The sequence below is a fragment of the Oncorhynchus mykiss genome, chromosome 13 (genome assembly GCF_057628025.1).
Source record: "Oncorhynchus mykiss isolate SJ-2025 chromosome 13, ASM5762802v1, whole genome shotgun sequence".
Lineage (NCBI taxonomy): Eukaryota > Metazoa > Chordata > Actinopteri > Salmoniformes > Salmonidae > Oncorhynchus > Oncorhynchus mykiss.
Window position 1 is genome coordinate 27,106,039 of NC_143034.1, and position 15,920 is coordinate 27,121,958.

The 15,920-nt window shown below is 41.4% G+C and overlaps 1 protein-coding gene across 2 annotated transcripts in view; it reads left to right on the forward strand.

Moving 5' to 3' along the window:
• The first annotated feature begins 2,263 nt into the window (after window positions 1-2,263).
• LOC110485810 (ubiquitin carboxyl-terminal hydrolase 43) overlaps window positions 2,264-15,920 on the forward strand; it is a 126,692-nt gene continuing 113,035 nt past the window's right edge. For both annotated transcript variants that reach the window (XM_036940477.2, XM_090195900.1), the window contains exon 1: window positions 2,264-3,320. In XM_036940477.2, coding sequence (XP_036796372.1) covers window positions 2,685-3,320 — 636 coding nt within the window. In that variant the 5' untranslated portion in view covers window positions 2,264-2,684. The remainder of the gene's footprint in view (window positions 3,321-15,920) is intronic.

Sequence of the window (15,920 nt, forward strand, 5' to 3'; positions counted from 1 at the left end):
CTGAAGTATGCATTACTAGCTACATTTTGCTTGTTGAAGGTAATTGCATAGTTTTTGTGTGGTATTCGCCATATTCTAATAATGTACTGCATCAACAAACTTGGCAGACACACATGTTCTAATATGCATGGAATTAACCTAATCATTTGATTTAGGGACTCTTAACCTCATCAATGCAAAGCTGGATATTGTAGTCACATAAAGATACTAATCTGCTCATCATTACCTTGAATAGCATTCTCTCTGATTTTCTATGGGAAGAACAGAAATGCTTGTGTCATCCTCCTTTTCCCCATTAATAGGCAGTGAGTGTAAAAAGGCAGGCTACACAGTACATTAAATGCATATTTCATACAGACATGACTGTCTTATATGCGTGTCGTGTGGTAAAGAAGAGAAAGAGAGACGACGAAGCCCAGATTCACAGGCACTATAGCACACCGCTACTGTCAGCTAATCTATCACTGGAGATTCCCCAGAGACTTCGGTAAAGTGTAGGTGTGTATGTGTGTGCGCGCGCGCTCAAGTGTGTGTGTGTGTGTGTGTGTGTGTGTGTGTGTGTGTGTAACCAGCGAGCCTCTTGGAATGCCTCCATCTTCCCAAACGCATTCCCCTCTCGACTGCTCAGAAGCTCAAAACGCAATAATTAATAGCTACCCCACTAGTCCGCTACCCACAAAAAGAGAGAGCAAACCTGCAGTACGCTATGGACGGACAAAGTCAGCAAAACATAACCTACACCCCAAGCTCTGTAAAATAGGGCATCCCATCCAACTGCCCATGCACGCACGCACACACACTGAATACTCAGGAGGCCATGCTAGAAGATCAGAGTAATGTATAGCCCTATATGGAAGCGTTTGAGTTTCTGACTCATTGCAGAAGTTTGGAAGCGGGTGCTGCAGAGTGCAGACTCCTCAGAAATACAAGGTTTCCGATTGCACTGCAATAATACGTGAGCTTATAAAAATATTGCAAGAGAAATATGAATATTATACATCTGCTTGAGTAAATCAGCACATATGGATCACTAAATCCAATCTATGGTCTTGGCGAGCTGTGAAATTAAAACCGAAACTGATTGAGAATATCAGCAGTGTATGTCCTCTGCGGTACAAAACATGCCCTACCAAGTAGCATTAAGACCATTTATTCTCTGTGTCTTTCCCGTCATTTGATTCCTCCACGTGTGTGTCTCCAGATCGCAGTGAGGCAGGGGGATATGCCAGCCTGCCAAAATTATTTTTAGGACATTTGTGTGATAGTCGCGATGAATAATCCAATCAAAGTTGATTGGTCGTGTCCACAGATTTGCAGACGTAATCGCAGGTGCAGAAAAAAATGCTTATGTTTCTAGCACCAACAGTGCAGTAATATATCCAACAGTGCAGTAATATCTCCTAACAGTGCAGTAAAATCTCCAACGGTGCATTATTAGATGAGGCGTTCCATCAGAGGATAGAATAGTGCAGGTGCAGTCTATTAGTGTCCTATCACCAGGATGCAGAACAATCTCTGCCTAAAACAGTAGGGGGCTCCTACACACCTCAAAAATATCATTATTTTTTCCGTTGGGACCATGCACCGTAGCCTACTCGCATCATGCCAATATAGATAATAGTAAAAACGGAAAGAACGCGTACTGTACAGTGCAGACCTTGAATTGCTGATACAAAATAGGTTCAGTATTTGTTAATATGGGCCTACAGAACGCTTGCAATAGTTTTGATTCAACTATACACAATTGTCCTTATCGTGCATCTAATTATAAGGGAAGCTTATAAGCCTGTTACTAAATGAGTGTCAGCAAGCTTGTTTAAGTTGCCTATAAGCCTAATATCCATCAGTTTCTGAGTCCTGTCACTACGTGCGCCACCTTCAATGTGGAACACTTTAATAAATGGAACACTAGTCACGTTAATGATGTCACTTTAATAGTGTTTACATATTTTGCATTACTCATCTCATATGTATAGACTGCCTTTTATACTTTTCTACTGTATCTTACTCTATGCCGCTCTGACATAGCTTGTCCATATATTTATATATTATTAATTCTATCCCTTTACTTAGATTTGTGTGTATTGGGTATATGTTGTTAAATTGATAGATATTACTTGTTAGATATTGCTGCACTGTCGGAACTAGAAGCACAAGCATTTCGCTACACCCCCAATAACATCCGCTAAACATTGGATGTGACCAATACAATTTGATTTGATTTAATATAGTCTAAAATTGTAGGAGGGCGGGAATAACGCGCACTATCCACCAAACAGAAAACCACTCCAGCAGCGCTCGGAGTGGCGAGGGAGGGAGAGAGAAAGACCGCCAGCTGCATGTGCCTAGTAAACGACGAGGAAGTACTGAGACTCACTACGACCGAGGACCATGGAGTTGAAGACAACTCACCTACACAGTGGTTACTGGTTACAGGTGCCCGCTGCTTCACCATTTTACCAGCGAAACAGTATGACAAGGGCGCGCCGAGACCTGGCGGGAATTACCGGAATGTCTGAGGGACATTGTTTAGTCATGTGCTTAAACCTCGGTATTGTCTATTAGCAGAGACCGGAGTGGTTTCGAGAGGAGGAGGGGTAGGGCAGACAGGTAGGAGTCTATTGCTTCAGTAGTTGTTTCGTTTTCACTTCTTGTTAACGTTACCAGGTAAATAACCAACCACCATGGATAACCATAAGGAGAATAAGATAAGGAAACAGTCCATGAAAACCAAATCTACAAAACGCAAAGAGAAGAAATACAAAGCCGGGAAGCTTTTCAGAAGGAAATCGTTGAAGTCAGTTGGGAATTTTATGAGCAGGATACTGAAAACTTTGGGAACTTTGGCACACTTCGGCGACGTCGAGCCACCTGACGGTGAGGATGATGATGGCGGGTTCAGAGACAGCGCCGCGTGCACGTTGAGTGCCAACTCAGGGAATTTGAATAAAGAAGAACTTCAGGTCTCGAGGGAGATTAAGGTGAAGAAGAGCGCCTCAACTTTGTCTTCTCATGGATCTATAAAAGACAGACTGTCGTGGTGCTATGGCGACAAAACTCCCGGAGTCCTTGGGCTGAAGAATCATGGAAACACTTGTTTCATGAATGCGGTGGTTCAGTGCCTCAGTAATACGGACCTGCTGGCCGAGTACCTTGGTTTGGAACAATATAAGTCTGATTTGTGTCAGGGGAGAGTAAACGGAATTGTAAAAAACGAGGACGCGCAACTTGCCAGGGGTGAGGTGACCACACAGTTGGCATCCTTGGTGCGGGCGCTTTGGACCCTTGAGTATACCCCTCAACTGTCCGTGGAATTCAAGGTGAGTCGCTTGTGTAAAAACACTTCAAACACAACTCATGTTTGAGGCTTAATTGGTTCATTTCCATAACAGTACCCGCTCTTGTTCACCTATAGACCTATTTACTGCTTCAGTGCGACTCTGATCATGACAAATGTTCAAAGCTCGGAGCAATCGCGTGCCCACCGAGTCGGCTACAGTTTCCAGCACAGCATTTCATTCTACAAGGATAGGAATTTGCGAATGATTCAAAAACAAAATAAATATTTAACTAAAGAGAACACATCGTTCCTTTCACATGAGGGTTTGTCATAGTAATAACAGTAGGCCTATGTGTGGGCGGTCAGACTCAACAGGTTTCCACTGGGCACAAGCTGGTTGAATCAACGTTGTTTCAACATAATTTGTCGACGTATTGTGACGTGGAATCTACGTGGAAATACATTGGATTTGAAAAAAATCATCAATGTTGTTTTGATGTTGAATTTGGGGTGAAATTTCAACCACAGGATTATGTCATCATTGTAACCAATTTTCAACATAGGCATACCTTGTATGTGCTAAAATATGTTGAATTTGTAACAATGTCAGATCTTCAATGTTATATCCACAATTAGCAAAATACAATAAGCTGGAGAGTTGATTTATCTACAGCCATTCATTTGGTCTCCCATTCAGGGTTCTAACCAAGCCTAGCTTTAATATTTGTCACTGTCTACTATCACTGACTATTACTTATCGTAGGAATGATTATTGAGAGATCTCCTAATAGCTAAATTTATTTGCTGTTGCTATCGAAGTCATTCCAATGGGTAGGTTTAACAAAGTAAATTAAATGTAAACATACTTCATAAGTCATACACTGTATCATCAATTATACTATTTAGGCCTATATAGCATTTTTCAATTCAACCCAGGGTTCAACTAAAAATAGATAATACATAGATTTGGTAGATTTCAAATGTAATCTTCAAGTTAATCATAAAAATGTTAGATTTACCTCTATCTCAACGAAAAGTTGAAGTTAAAGAATAGGATTAAGTCAAACTTTATTTAAAGTGCATTTAAAGTTAGATTAGATTTAGTCTTATTCTTTAACTTACATTTTGGGTTGAGATGGAGACGTGAATACAACATATCAATTATTAGTTTATAGACAAACTGGATATTGAATAGTGTGGTTGGCAACACAACCAAATATCAACATTTGAAGGAGATCTGCCTGGATAGTTCCATCCAAACACAATTCAATATGACTTTTGTTATACAGTAAATAGCCTAAAGTCAAGGCTCTTACAAATGAAACAACATTTATTCAACCTTAAAATGAGTCACACATCAATGGTGACATTTTGAGGTTAGCCTACTGTAACAGAAATGTTCTTCTTATGTAATCATAGAAAGTGTGCATGTTTTACGATAACATGCAGAGGTCGCATGACTCTGGAGATCTTCACAAGTGCTATAATAATCTGTGCACAATATCAAACAGCATTGATCACTTGCTCTATCCATTTTTAATGTAATCTCAACTGCAATCCAGGTCATTGGATTAAAAAAAATTTGAACTAGGAATAGATATAGTCCTTGGTTCACGCCAGACCTGTCTGCCCTTGACCAGCACAAAAACATTCTGTGGCGTTCTGCATTAGCATCAAATAGCCCCCCAATATGCAACTTTTCAGGGAAGTTAGGAACAAATATACACAGGCAGTTAGAAAGGCTAAGGCAAGCTTTTTCAAACAGAAATTTGCATCATGTAGTACTAACTCAAAAAAGTTTTGGGACACTGTTAAGTCCATGGAGAATAAGAGCACCTCCTCCCAGCTGCCCACTGCTCTGAGGCTAGGAAACATTGTCACCACCGATAAATCCACTATAATTGAGAATTTCAATAAACATTTCTCTACGGCTGGCCATGCTTTCCACATGGCTACCCCTACCCCGGTCAACTGCCCGGCACCCTCCACAGCAACCCGCCAAAGCCCCCACCACTTCTCCTTTATCCAAATCCAGATAGCCGATGTTCTGAAAGAGCTGCAAAATCTAGACCCCTACAAATCAGCCGGGCTAGACAATCTGGACCCTCTTTTTCTAAAATTATCTGCCGAAAAGGTTGCATGCTATTACTAGCCTGTTCAACCTCTCTTTTGTATCGTCTGAGATTCCCAAAGATTGGAAAGCTGCCGCGGTCATCCCCCTCTTCAAAGGGGGTGACACTCTAGACCCAAACTGCTACAGACCTATATCAATCCTACCCTGTCTTTCGAAGGTCTTCGAAAGCCAAGTTAACTAACAGATTACTGACCATTTCGAATCCCACCATACCTTCTCCGCTATGCAATCTGGTTTCAGAGCTGGTCATAGGTGCACCTCAGCCACGCTCAAGGTTCTAAACGACATCATAACCGCCATCGATAAAAGACATTACTGTGCAGCCGTATTCATCGACCTGGCCAAGGCTTTCGACTCTGTCAATCACCACATTCTTATTGGCAGACTCGACAGCCTTGGTTTCTCAAATGATTGCCTCGCCTGGTTTAATAACTACTTCTCTGATAGAGTACAGTGTGTCAAATCGGAGGGCCTGTTGTCTGGACCTCTGACAGTCTCTATGGGTGTGCCACAGGGTTCAATTCTTGGGCCGACTCTCTTTTCTGTATACATCAATGATGTTGCTCTTGCTGCTGGTGATTCTCTGATCCACCTCTACGCAGACGACACCATTCTGTATACTTCTGGCCCCTCCTTGGACACTGTGTTAACTAACCTGCAGAGGAGCTTCAATGCCATACAACTCTCCTTCCGTGGCCTCCAACTGCTCTTAAACGCAAGTAAAACTAAATGCATGCTTTTCAATCGATCGCTGCCCGCACCTGCTCGCCCGTCCAGCATCACTACTCTGGACGGCTCTGACATAAAATACGTGGACAACTACAAATACCTGGGTGTCTGGTTAGACTGTAAACTCTCCTTCCAGACTCACATTAAGCATCTCCAATCCAAAATTAAATCTAGAATCGGATTCCTGTATCGCTACAAAGCATCCTTCATTCATGCTGCCAAACATACCCTCGTAAAACTGACCATCCCCGATCCTCGACTTCGGTGATGTCATCTATAAAATAGCCTCCAACACTCTACCCAACAAACTCGATGCAGTCTATCACAGTGCCATCCGTTTTGTCACCAAAGCCCCATACTCTACCCACCATTGCGACCTGTACGCTCTCGTTGGTTGGCCCTCGCTTCATACTCGTCGCCAAACCCACTGGCTACAGGTTATCTACAAGTCTCTGCTAGGTAAAGCCCCACCTTATCTCAGCTCACTGGTCACCATAGCAGCACCCACTCGTAGCACGCTCTCCAGCAGGTATATCTCACTGGTCACCCCCAAAGCCAATTCCTCCTTTGGTCGTCTTTCCTTCCAGTTTTCTGCTGCCCATGACTGGAACGAATTGCAAAAATCTCTGAAGCTGGAGACTCACATCTCCCTCACTAGCTTTAAGCACCAGCTGTCAGAGCAGTTTACAGATCACTGCACCTGTACTTAGCTTTTCTGTAAACAGCCCATCTAATTACCTACCTCATCCCCATACTGGTATTTATTTTGCTCCTTTGCACCCCAGTATCTCTACCTGCACATTCATCTTCTGCCGATCTACCATTCCAGTGTTTAATTGCTATATTGTAATTACTTCGCCACCATGGCCTATTTATTTCCTTAACTTACCTCATTTGCACTCACTGTATATAGACTTTTTGTTTTCTTTTGTTCTACTGTATTATTGACTGTATGTTTTGTTTATTCCATGTGTAACTCTGTGTTGTTGTATGTGTCGAATTGCTACGCTTTATTTTGGCCAGGTCGCAGTTGCAAATGAGAACTTGTTCTCAAATAGCCTACCTGGTTAAATAAAGGTGAAAAAAATAAAATCAAAAATAATAAATTGGTTTGTGGTTTTAGATTAAGCACAGTAATAACACATTAAGTTGTTGTATAAATCCAAAATATCTGACATGGTATTCCCATTTGAACTTTGTTGTGCTTTTACAGTGCCTTGCGAAAGTATTCGGCCCCCTTGAACTTTGCAACCTTTTGCCACATTTCAGGCTTCAAACATAAATATATAAAACTGTATTTTTTTGTGAAGAATCAACAACAAGTGGGACACAATCACGAAGTGGAACGACATTTATTGGATATTTCAAACTTTTTTAACAAATCAAAAACTGAAAAATTGGGCGTGCAAAATTATTCAGCCCCCTTAAGTTAATACTTTGTGGCGCCACCTTTTGCTGCGATTACAGCTGTAAGTCGCTTGGGGTATGTCTCTATCAGTTTTGCACATCGAGAGACTGACATTTTTTCCCATTCCTCCTTGCAAAACAGCTCGAGCTCAGTGAGGTTGGATGGAGAGCATTTGTGAACAGCAGTTTTCAGTTCTTTCCACAGATTCTCGATTGGATTCAGGTCTGGACTTTGACTTGGCCATTCTAACACCTGGATATGTTTATTTTTGAACCATTCCATTGTAGATTTTGCTTTATGTTTTGGATCATTGTCTTGTTGGAAGACAAATCTCCGTCCCAGTCTCAGGTCTTTTGCAGACTCCATCAGGTTTTCTTCCAGAATGGTCCTGTATTTGGCTCCATCCATCTTCCCATCAATTTTAACCATCTTCCCTGTCCCTGCTGAAGAAAAGCAGGCCCAAACCATGATGCTGCCACCACCATGTTTGACAGTGGGGATGGTGTGTTCACGGTGATGAGCTGTGTTGCTTTTACGCCAAACATAACGTTTTGCATTGTTGCCAAAAAGTTCAATCTGACCAGAGCACCTTCTTCCACATGTTTGGTGTGTCTCCCAGGTGGCTTGTGGCAAACTTTAAACGACACTTTTTATGGATATCTTTAAGAAATGGCTTTCTTCTTGCCACTCTTCCATAAAGGCCAGATTTGTGCAATATACGACTGATTGTTGTCCTATGGACAGAGTCTCCCACCTCAGCTGTAGATCTCTGCAGTTCATCCAGAGTGATCATGGGCCTCTTGGCTGCATCTCTGATCAGTCTTCTCCTTGTATGAGCTGAAAGTTTAGAGGGACGGCCAGGTCTTGGTAGATTTGCAGTGGTCTGATACTCCTTCCATTTCAATATTATCGCTTGCACAGTGCTCCTTGGGATGTTTAAAGCTTGGGAAATCTTTTTGCATCTAAATCCAGCTTTAAACTTCTTCACAACAGTATCTCGGACCTGCCTGGTGTGTTCCTTGTTCTTCATGATGCTCTCTGCGCTTTTAACGGACCTCTGAGACTATCTCAGTGCAGGTGCATTTATACGGAGACTTGATTACACACAGGTGGATTGTATTTATCATCATTAGTCTTTTAGGTCAACATTGGATCATTCAGAGATCCTCACTGAACTTCTGGAGAGAGTTTGCTGCACTGAAAGTAAAGTGGCTGAATAATTTTGCACGCCCAAGTTTGAAATATCCAATAAATGTCGTTCCACTTCATGATTGTGTCCCACTTGTTGTTGATTCTTCACAGAAAAATACAGTTTTATATCTTTATGTTTGAAGCCTGAAATGTGGCAAAAGGTCGCAAAGTTCAAGGGGGCCGAATACTTTCGCAAGGCACTGTAAATGCTTGAAAGCAGCAGCGATAACACATTTAAATGACAACTATAAACCAAAAATAAAGACATTGTTTTTCCAATGGAATTTGGTTGTGCTTTTAGATGGCTGAAAGCATAGTGATAACACATTTTGAATTCAACAAACTTCTGGCTGTTTTTATGAGTGAGTGAATAAAAGTTGAACTTTTATTGATCAACCTCTCAACCAAGTTTTACCCACATTTCCACACTGAAATGACGTGGTGTGCCTAGTGGGTTGTGACTGGAGGGAGTACAGCTAAGATCGGAGGCATTTTAACTAAAACTACGCCGAAACCGTTTCCTAACCTTAACGTACAGTAAGTCTCCTAACCTGCCACGTTAATTATCTTAATTAACCTGCTGCGTAAATTCTCTTAACCTGCTACGAAAAAGTCATTTCCGGACGTATCTGTATTCCCTCTAGTCAGAACCGACTCAACAGTTCTCACGTCCTATTTCAGTGTAAGCAGACAGGTAGCATTTCAGGGTAGGACCCTGTGGCAACGGTCAAAACAGGTGAGACATGTACTAGCATGACATGTAATGTCCTTACTGGTTAGAAGGGAGCGGTACTTCACATGTAGGGGTGGTGCACTGAGTTTACCAAATGCTGATGAGAGTGAGCCAGACCAAGTCAACACAGTGGTCAGGGACTGCCAGGATACCAGACGGCTGAGTCTGCGCAGGTGTCTGTCTGGCCTGATGATGTATGAATATTTACAGTTGAAGTCGGAAGTTTGCATACACCTTAGCCAAATACATTTAAACTCAGTTTTTCACAATTCCTGACATTTAATACTAGTAAAAATTTGTCTTAGGTCAGTTAGGATCACCACTTTATTTTAAGAATGTGAAATGTCAGAATAATGTCTTTCATCACATTCCCAGTGGGTCAGAAGTTTACGTACACTCAATTAGTATTTGGTAGCATTGCCTTTAAATTGTTTAACATAGGTCAAACGGTTCGGGTAGCCTTCCACATGCTTCCCACAATAAGTTGGGTGAATTTTGTCCCATTCCTCCTGACAGAGCTTGTGTAACTGAGTCAGGTTTGTAGGCCTCCTTGCTCGCACACACTTTTTTAGTTTCTGCCCACAAATTGTCTATGGGATTGAGGTCAGGGCTTTGTGATGCCACTCTAATACCTTGACTTTGTTGTCCTTAAGCTGTTTTGCCACAACTTTGGAAGTATGCTTGGGGTCATTGTCCATTTGGAAGACCCATTTGCGACCAAGCTTTAACTTCCTGACTGATGTCTTGTGATGTTGCTTCAAAATATCCACAAAATGTTCCTTCCTCGCGATTAGAGGTTGACCGATTATGATTTTTCAAAGCCGATACCGATTATTGGAGGACCAAATAAAGCCGATACCGATCAATCGGCCGATTTTTATATATATATTTGTATTAATGACAATTACAACAATACTGAATGAACAATGAACACTTTTATTTTAACTTAGTATAATACATCAATAAAATCTATTTAGTCTCAAATAAATAATGAAACATGTTCAATTTGGTTTAAATAATGCAAACAAAGTGTTGGAGAAGAAAGTAAAAGTGCAATATGTTCCATGTAAAAAAGCTAACGTTTAAGTTCCTTGCTCAGAATATGAGAACATATGAAAGCTGGTGGTTCCTTTTAACATGAGTCTTCAATATTCCCAGGTAAGAAGTTTTAGGATGTAGTTGTTATAGGACTATTTCTCTCTATACCATTTGTATTTCATATTTCACCTTTAACTATTGGATGTTCAAATAGGTACTTTAGTATTGCCAGCCTAATCTCGGGAGTTGATAGGCTTGAAGTCATAAACAGCGCAATGCTTGAAGCATTGCAAAGAGCTGCTAGCAAACGCAGGAAAGTGCTGTGAAATATACAAAACCGAAACAGTACCATGTGGCCAAAACACTCACATGGAAACAAACACCCACAAACCAAAAGTGAAACCCAGGCTACCTAAGTAGGATTCTCAATCAGAGACAACTAACGACACCTGCCTCTGATTGAGAACCATACTAGGCCGAACACAAAAACCAACATAGAAAAACAAGCATAGACTGCCTACCCCAACTCACACCCTGACCATACTAAAACAAAGAATAAACTAACAGAACTATGGTCAGAATGTGACAACGACAGTGCTTTTTTCCTGAATGCGCTTGTTAAATCACTCGTTTGGCGAAGTAGGCTGTGATTCAATGATAAATTAACAGGCAACGCATCAATTATATGCAACGCAGGGCAGGCTATATTAACTAGTAATATCATCAACCATGTGTAGTTAACTAGTGATTATGTTAAGATTGATTGTTTTTAAAAGATGCGTTTAATGCTAGCTAGCACCTTACCTTGGCTCCTTGCTGCACTCGCATAACAGGTAGTCAGCCTGCCACGCAGTCTCCTCGTGGAGTGCAATGTAACTGGCCATAATCGGTGTCCAAAAATGCAGATTACTGACTGTTATGAAAACTTGAAATCGGCCCCAATTAATCAGCCATTCCGATTAATCGGTCGACCTCTACTCGTGATGCCATTTATTTTGTGAAGTGCACCAGTCCCTCCTGCAGCAAACCACCCCCACAACATGATGCTGCCACACCCGTGCTTCACGGTTGGGATGGTGTTGTTCGGCTTGCAAGCCTCCGCCTTTTTCCTCCAAACATAACGATGGTCATTATGGCCAAACAGTTCTATTTTTGTTTCATCAGACCAGAGGACATTTCTCCAAAAAGTATGATCTTTGTCCCCATGTGGAGTTGCAAACCGTAGTCTGGCTTTTTTATGGCGGTTTTGGAGCAGTGGCTTCTTCCTTGCTGAGCGGCCTTTCAGGTTATGTCAAAATAGGACTTGTTTTACTGTGGATACAGATACTTTTGTACCTGTTTCCTCCAGCATCTTCACAAGGTCCTTTGCTGTTGTTCTGGGATTGATTTGCACTTTTCGCACCAAAGTATGTTCATCTCTAGGAGACAGAACATGTCTCCTTCCTGAGCGGTATGACGGCTGCGTGGTCCCATGGTGTTTATACTTGTGTACATTGTTTGTACAGATGAATGTGGTACCTTCAGGCACAAAAAAAATGATGTGGTCTTGGCTGATTTCTTTTGATTTTCCCATGATGTCAAGCAAAGAGGCACTGAGTTTGAAGGTAGGCCTTGAAATACATCCATAGGTATGTCATCAATTGACTCAAATGATGTCAATTAGCCTATCAGATGCTTCTAAAGCCATGACATAATCTTCTGGAATTTTCCAAGCTGTTTAAAGGCCCAGTCAACTTAGTGTATGTAAACTTCTGACCCACTGGAATTGTGATACAGTGAATTATAAGTGAAATAATCTGTCTGTAAACAATTGTTGGAAAAATGACTTGTGTCATGCACAGAGTAGATGTCCTGACTGACTTGCCAAAACTATAGTTTGTTAACATGAAATTTATGGAGTGATTGCAAAACAAGTTTTAATGACTCCAACCTACGTGTATGTAAACTTCCGACTTCAACTGTATGTCTATGGTCTGGCCCCACAGGGACACCTGTGGCTGGTCCTCCAGGGGCACGGTGCCCAAAGCTAATACCCCAGGGCCTGGATGAATGACATTGCTCACTCTCATTTGCTGGAACCTTTGGACCTATCCTGCAAATATAGATGGTACCAGAATTCTGTATTAGGACATTTTGATTTGGTTCGGCTAATAGGCTTTAAGCTAATTATGCTTCCAGCAGTAATTTGTGGAAATCGAACTGCGATGCAAAGATAGAGTACTTTGAGGTGAAGGATTTCATAACCTTCAGAACAGGTAGGGCCAAGTGAGATACTTTTTGAAGTTTATATGTTAAGTTTTGTGTGCATTCTCTCGAAATTAGTACTCAGATCTATTGAATAATCAATTGCCCTTGGGTATAGGTATTCCCTCATTCATTCTCATTCATTCCGTCCTCTCACTGCAGTTGATTTGAGGTGCTTATGTCTGTTAAATTGTCTGACTTGAATGGTGTGCCCCAAGGCTCTGTACTTGGTCTTCTCTCATTCACTATTTATATAAATTATTTAGACAAAAATATCCACTTCATTTTTATGCTGATGATACTGTTATTTACTGTTGTGCCTCGTCTCTTACAAAAGCTTTCCAGAACATGCAAACTGCTTTTTATACTGTTCAACATACCTTGTGTCAATTGAAGCTTATCCTCAATACTGACAAAACTAAACTAATGGTGTTTTCTAATGCAAGAAATAGACCTCTGAAACTTTCACCTATTACTACCTGTCACGGCAAGGAGATGGAGGTTGTAACCTCATATAAATATCTTGTAATTTTAATTGATGACGGCCTCTCTTTTAAATTGCATATTCAACAACTTACAAAACATTTTTTGAGATCAATTGACACTCTTTACCATGGCACTTTGAGATTTATTTTAAACTACAAAACCCTTACGCACCACTGCACTTTGTACACCAGGGTTGCTGGCCTTCTCTAGTCACTCGTAGGCTCAGTCACTGGTATACTTGTATTTACAAAGCCATTTTGGGTTTACTACCTTTTTATTTGTGCATTTTTATTGTTCAGAAATGTGGTGGGTACGCTGTTCGTTCGCTGGACTTTATCCTGCTAACTGTTCCAAATGTCCGAACTGAATTTGGTAAAAGGGCTTTTATGTACTCTGCGCCATCGTCTTGGAACACCTTACAAAATACTTTTAAACTGTAAGAACTTGTCCCGATTGGTGTTTTTAAATCACTGATGAAGGATTTTGAGGCTGATTCCCTGACCTGTCAATGTTTTTAATTTGCTGTTTTATACTCTTGTGAATTCAATGGTTTTTACTAGATTACTTGTAGTTTTTCATGTTGTCTGTCTGTAATTTTTTTGTAATGGCTTGGTGCTGCCTATCTCGGCCAGGGCGCTCTTGAAAAATAGTTTTGAATCTCATTGAGCCTTTCCTGGTTAAATAAAGGTTAAAAAATAAAAAAGTTGTACGGATGGCTTTGACTTGAACAATACACTGATTTCTATCTGTTGGTCCTCTATGGGTGAGATGAGGATGTTTACTGCTGTAGCAGTGCAGCCCAGTGCATTTAGCCTGGGAAAGGTGGAGACCCCCTACTGCGCAAGCTCCACTGGTGCGTATGGAGAGTGCAGCAGTGAGCTCCAAAACAAACAAGAAAAGTGTTGGTGAAAGACAGGAGAACACCCACCCATCCATTTACTCCTGTCCCCTGTATGAATGGTACTAGTTTGTGATGAGGAAGGATTCTGCACAGTGGTTCTTTGACAGCTAATTGTTTTTGTCAATGTCAGTGTGCTTTTAAAGAGCACTAGTCAGAGGCATTGGCCTGGTGAACAAGTTCAACAGTGACTGTGTGAGGATAAAAATTGGCTCTGCAAGCTTTTCCCTTCCCTCACTATCCTTGCTGAGTCTGGAGGTGGTGGTTGTATCATGTTCCTCCATGACTCCTGTGTAGGCGGTGGTGGGTGTGAGTGGGTGTCATGTTGGTTGTTTTGGAGCACAGGCAGAGATGCAGTGTTTGTGTTTTCCTCTCTCTGCTTTCTTTCAAGAGCTACGGTACTCACACACACAGTCTCTCTCTCTCTCTCTCTCTCTCTCTACTCAGAAATTGTCATGGCATTACTACTTCATTTTACCCGAAAAGCTCTGACAAAACAATATAATGAAAAACACAGTGAGAAATATGTCTGTGATATGGCAATGTAAGTACTGCAATTTGAGCAAATTTCTGATGGATGTATTCAACACCATGATTAATGGTCTAGGTTCAATTTCAACTACGCTAGGCTGTAAGACCACCCAATCACGTAGAAGGTGGCTGGAACGACATTACTCCCCACTTTATCATAGTGAAGAGAATGGCACAGAAACCGTTAAAGGAGCAATCTGCAATATTTACAGCTGTTCAGTGGTCATTTTAATTAATGATATACAGAACACCCATTGATTCTTGAAGAATACAACACAAATGCCTCATGAGCTTAGTAGAACTGTCTTACCCTGCCATATCCCAAATGATGAGGTTATTTTACTCCATTGTTCAGCTTTATTGTAAATTACGTGGTAGGGCTGCTGTTTGGCCACCCCAAATATGTACTAGTGATTGTGCCATTAGGATACAGTAACAGCTCAGACCCTCGTTCTTCCCAAACAATTGCACATTTACTGCCTCCACTGTAAGTTGTAGAGTGTGCGTCCCAAATGGCACCCTATTACCTACAAAGTGCACTTTTTTTTTATACCAGAGCCCTATGGACCCTGCTCAAAAGTAGTGCACTTTATAGGAAGTACGGTACCATTTGGGATGCAACTATAGGAGTTTAAACTTCTCCATTACAGTAGTGTTAACAGAGAGCCTTTCCCAGGCTGTAAACCACTCAAAGATGATTATGACCAATCGCAATTCATCCTTTGTTTCCTTCTCTATTCTTGATGGTAGTAAATCCCACATTAGGGTCGTCGTCACGGCGACAAGGCAAAGGCTTTGGGCTTTACTCTCTCAACACACTGGCAACATATCTGGAGGAGGATTTCATGTTATGTTACCGAGAATATTGAGGAAATTAAATCTTGGAGAGCCTTGCATCCAAAATCTTATATTGTCTTGCCATAATAAATAGTGGTTTTCATTCTTTTGGAGGTGAATACATGAAGTCTAGCATCCAAACTAGTACGTCTGCCATCATATATATTTTTTGGAGTGAATTCAGATACAGTATAACTCAGATTAATCAGGAGAGTTTTAGGCTTAAAAAACTCAGACGGGGGCACCTAGCGTGGGGAGCCAGGAGACAGGCAAGAGCATTTGCTTGGTGGCCGGGACTGCGGTGGGCCGAGGTTTGTGTTTCTCTCCAGGGGAGAAACGGGGGGAGGCTGGGTCGTCTGGAGCTCAGCTGAGATTGATGAGTGGAAAGAATGGCGAAAATGAGAGAGGGAA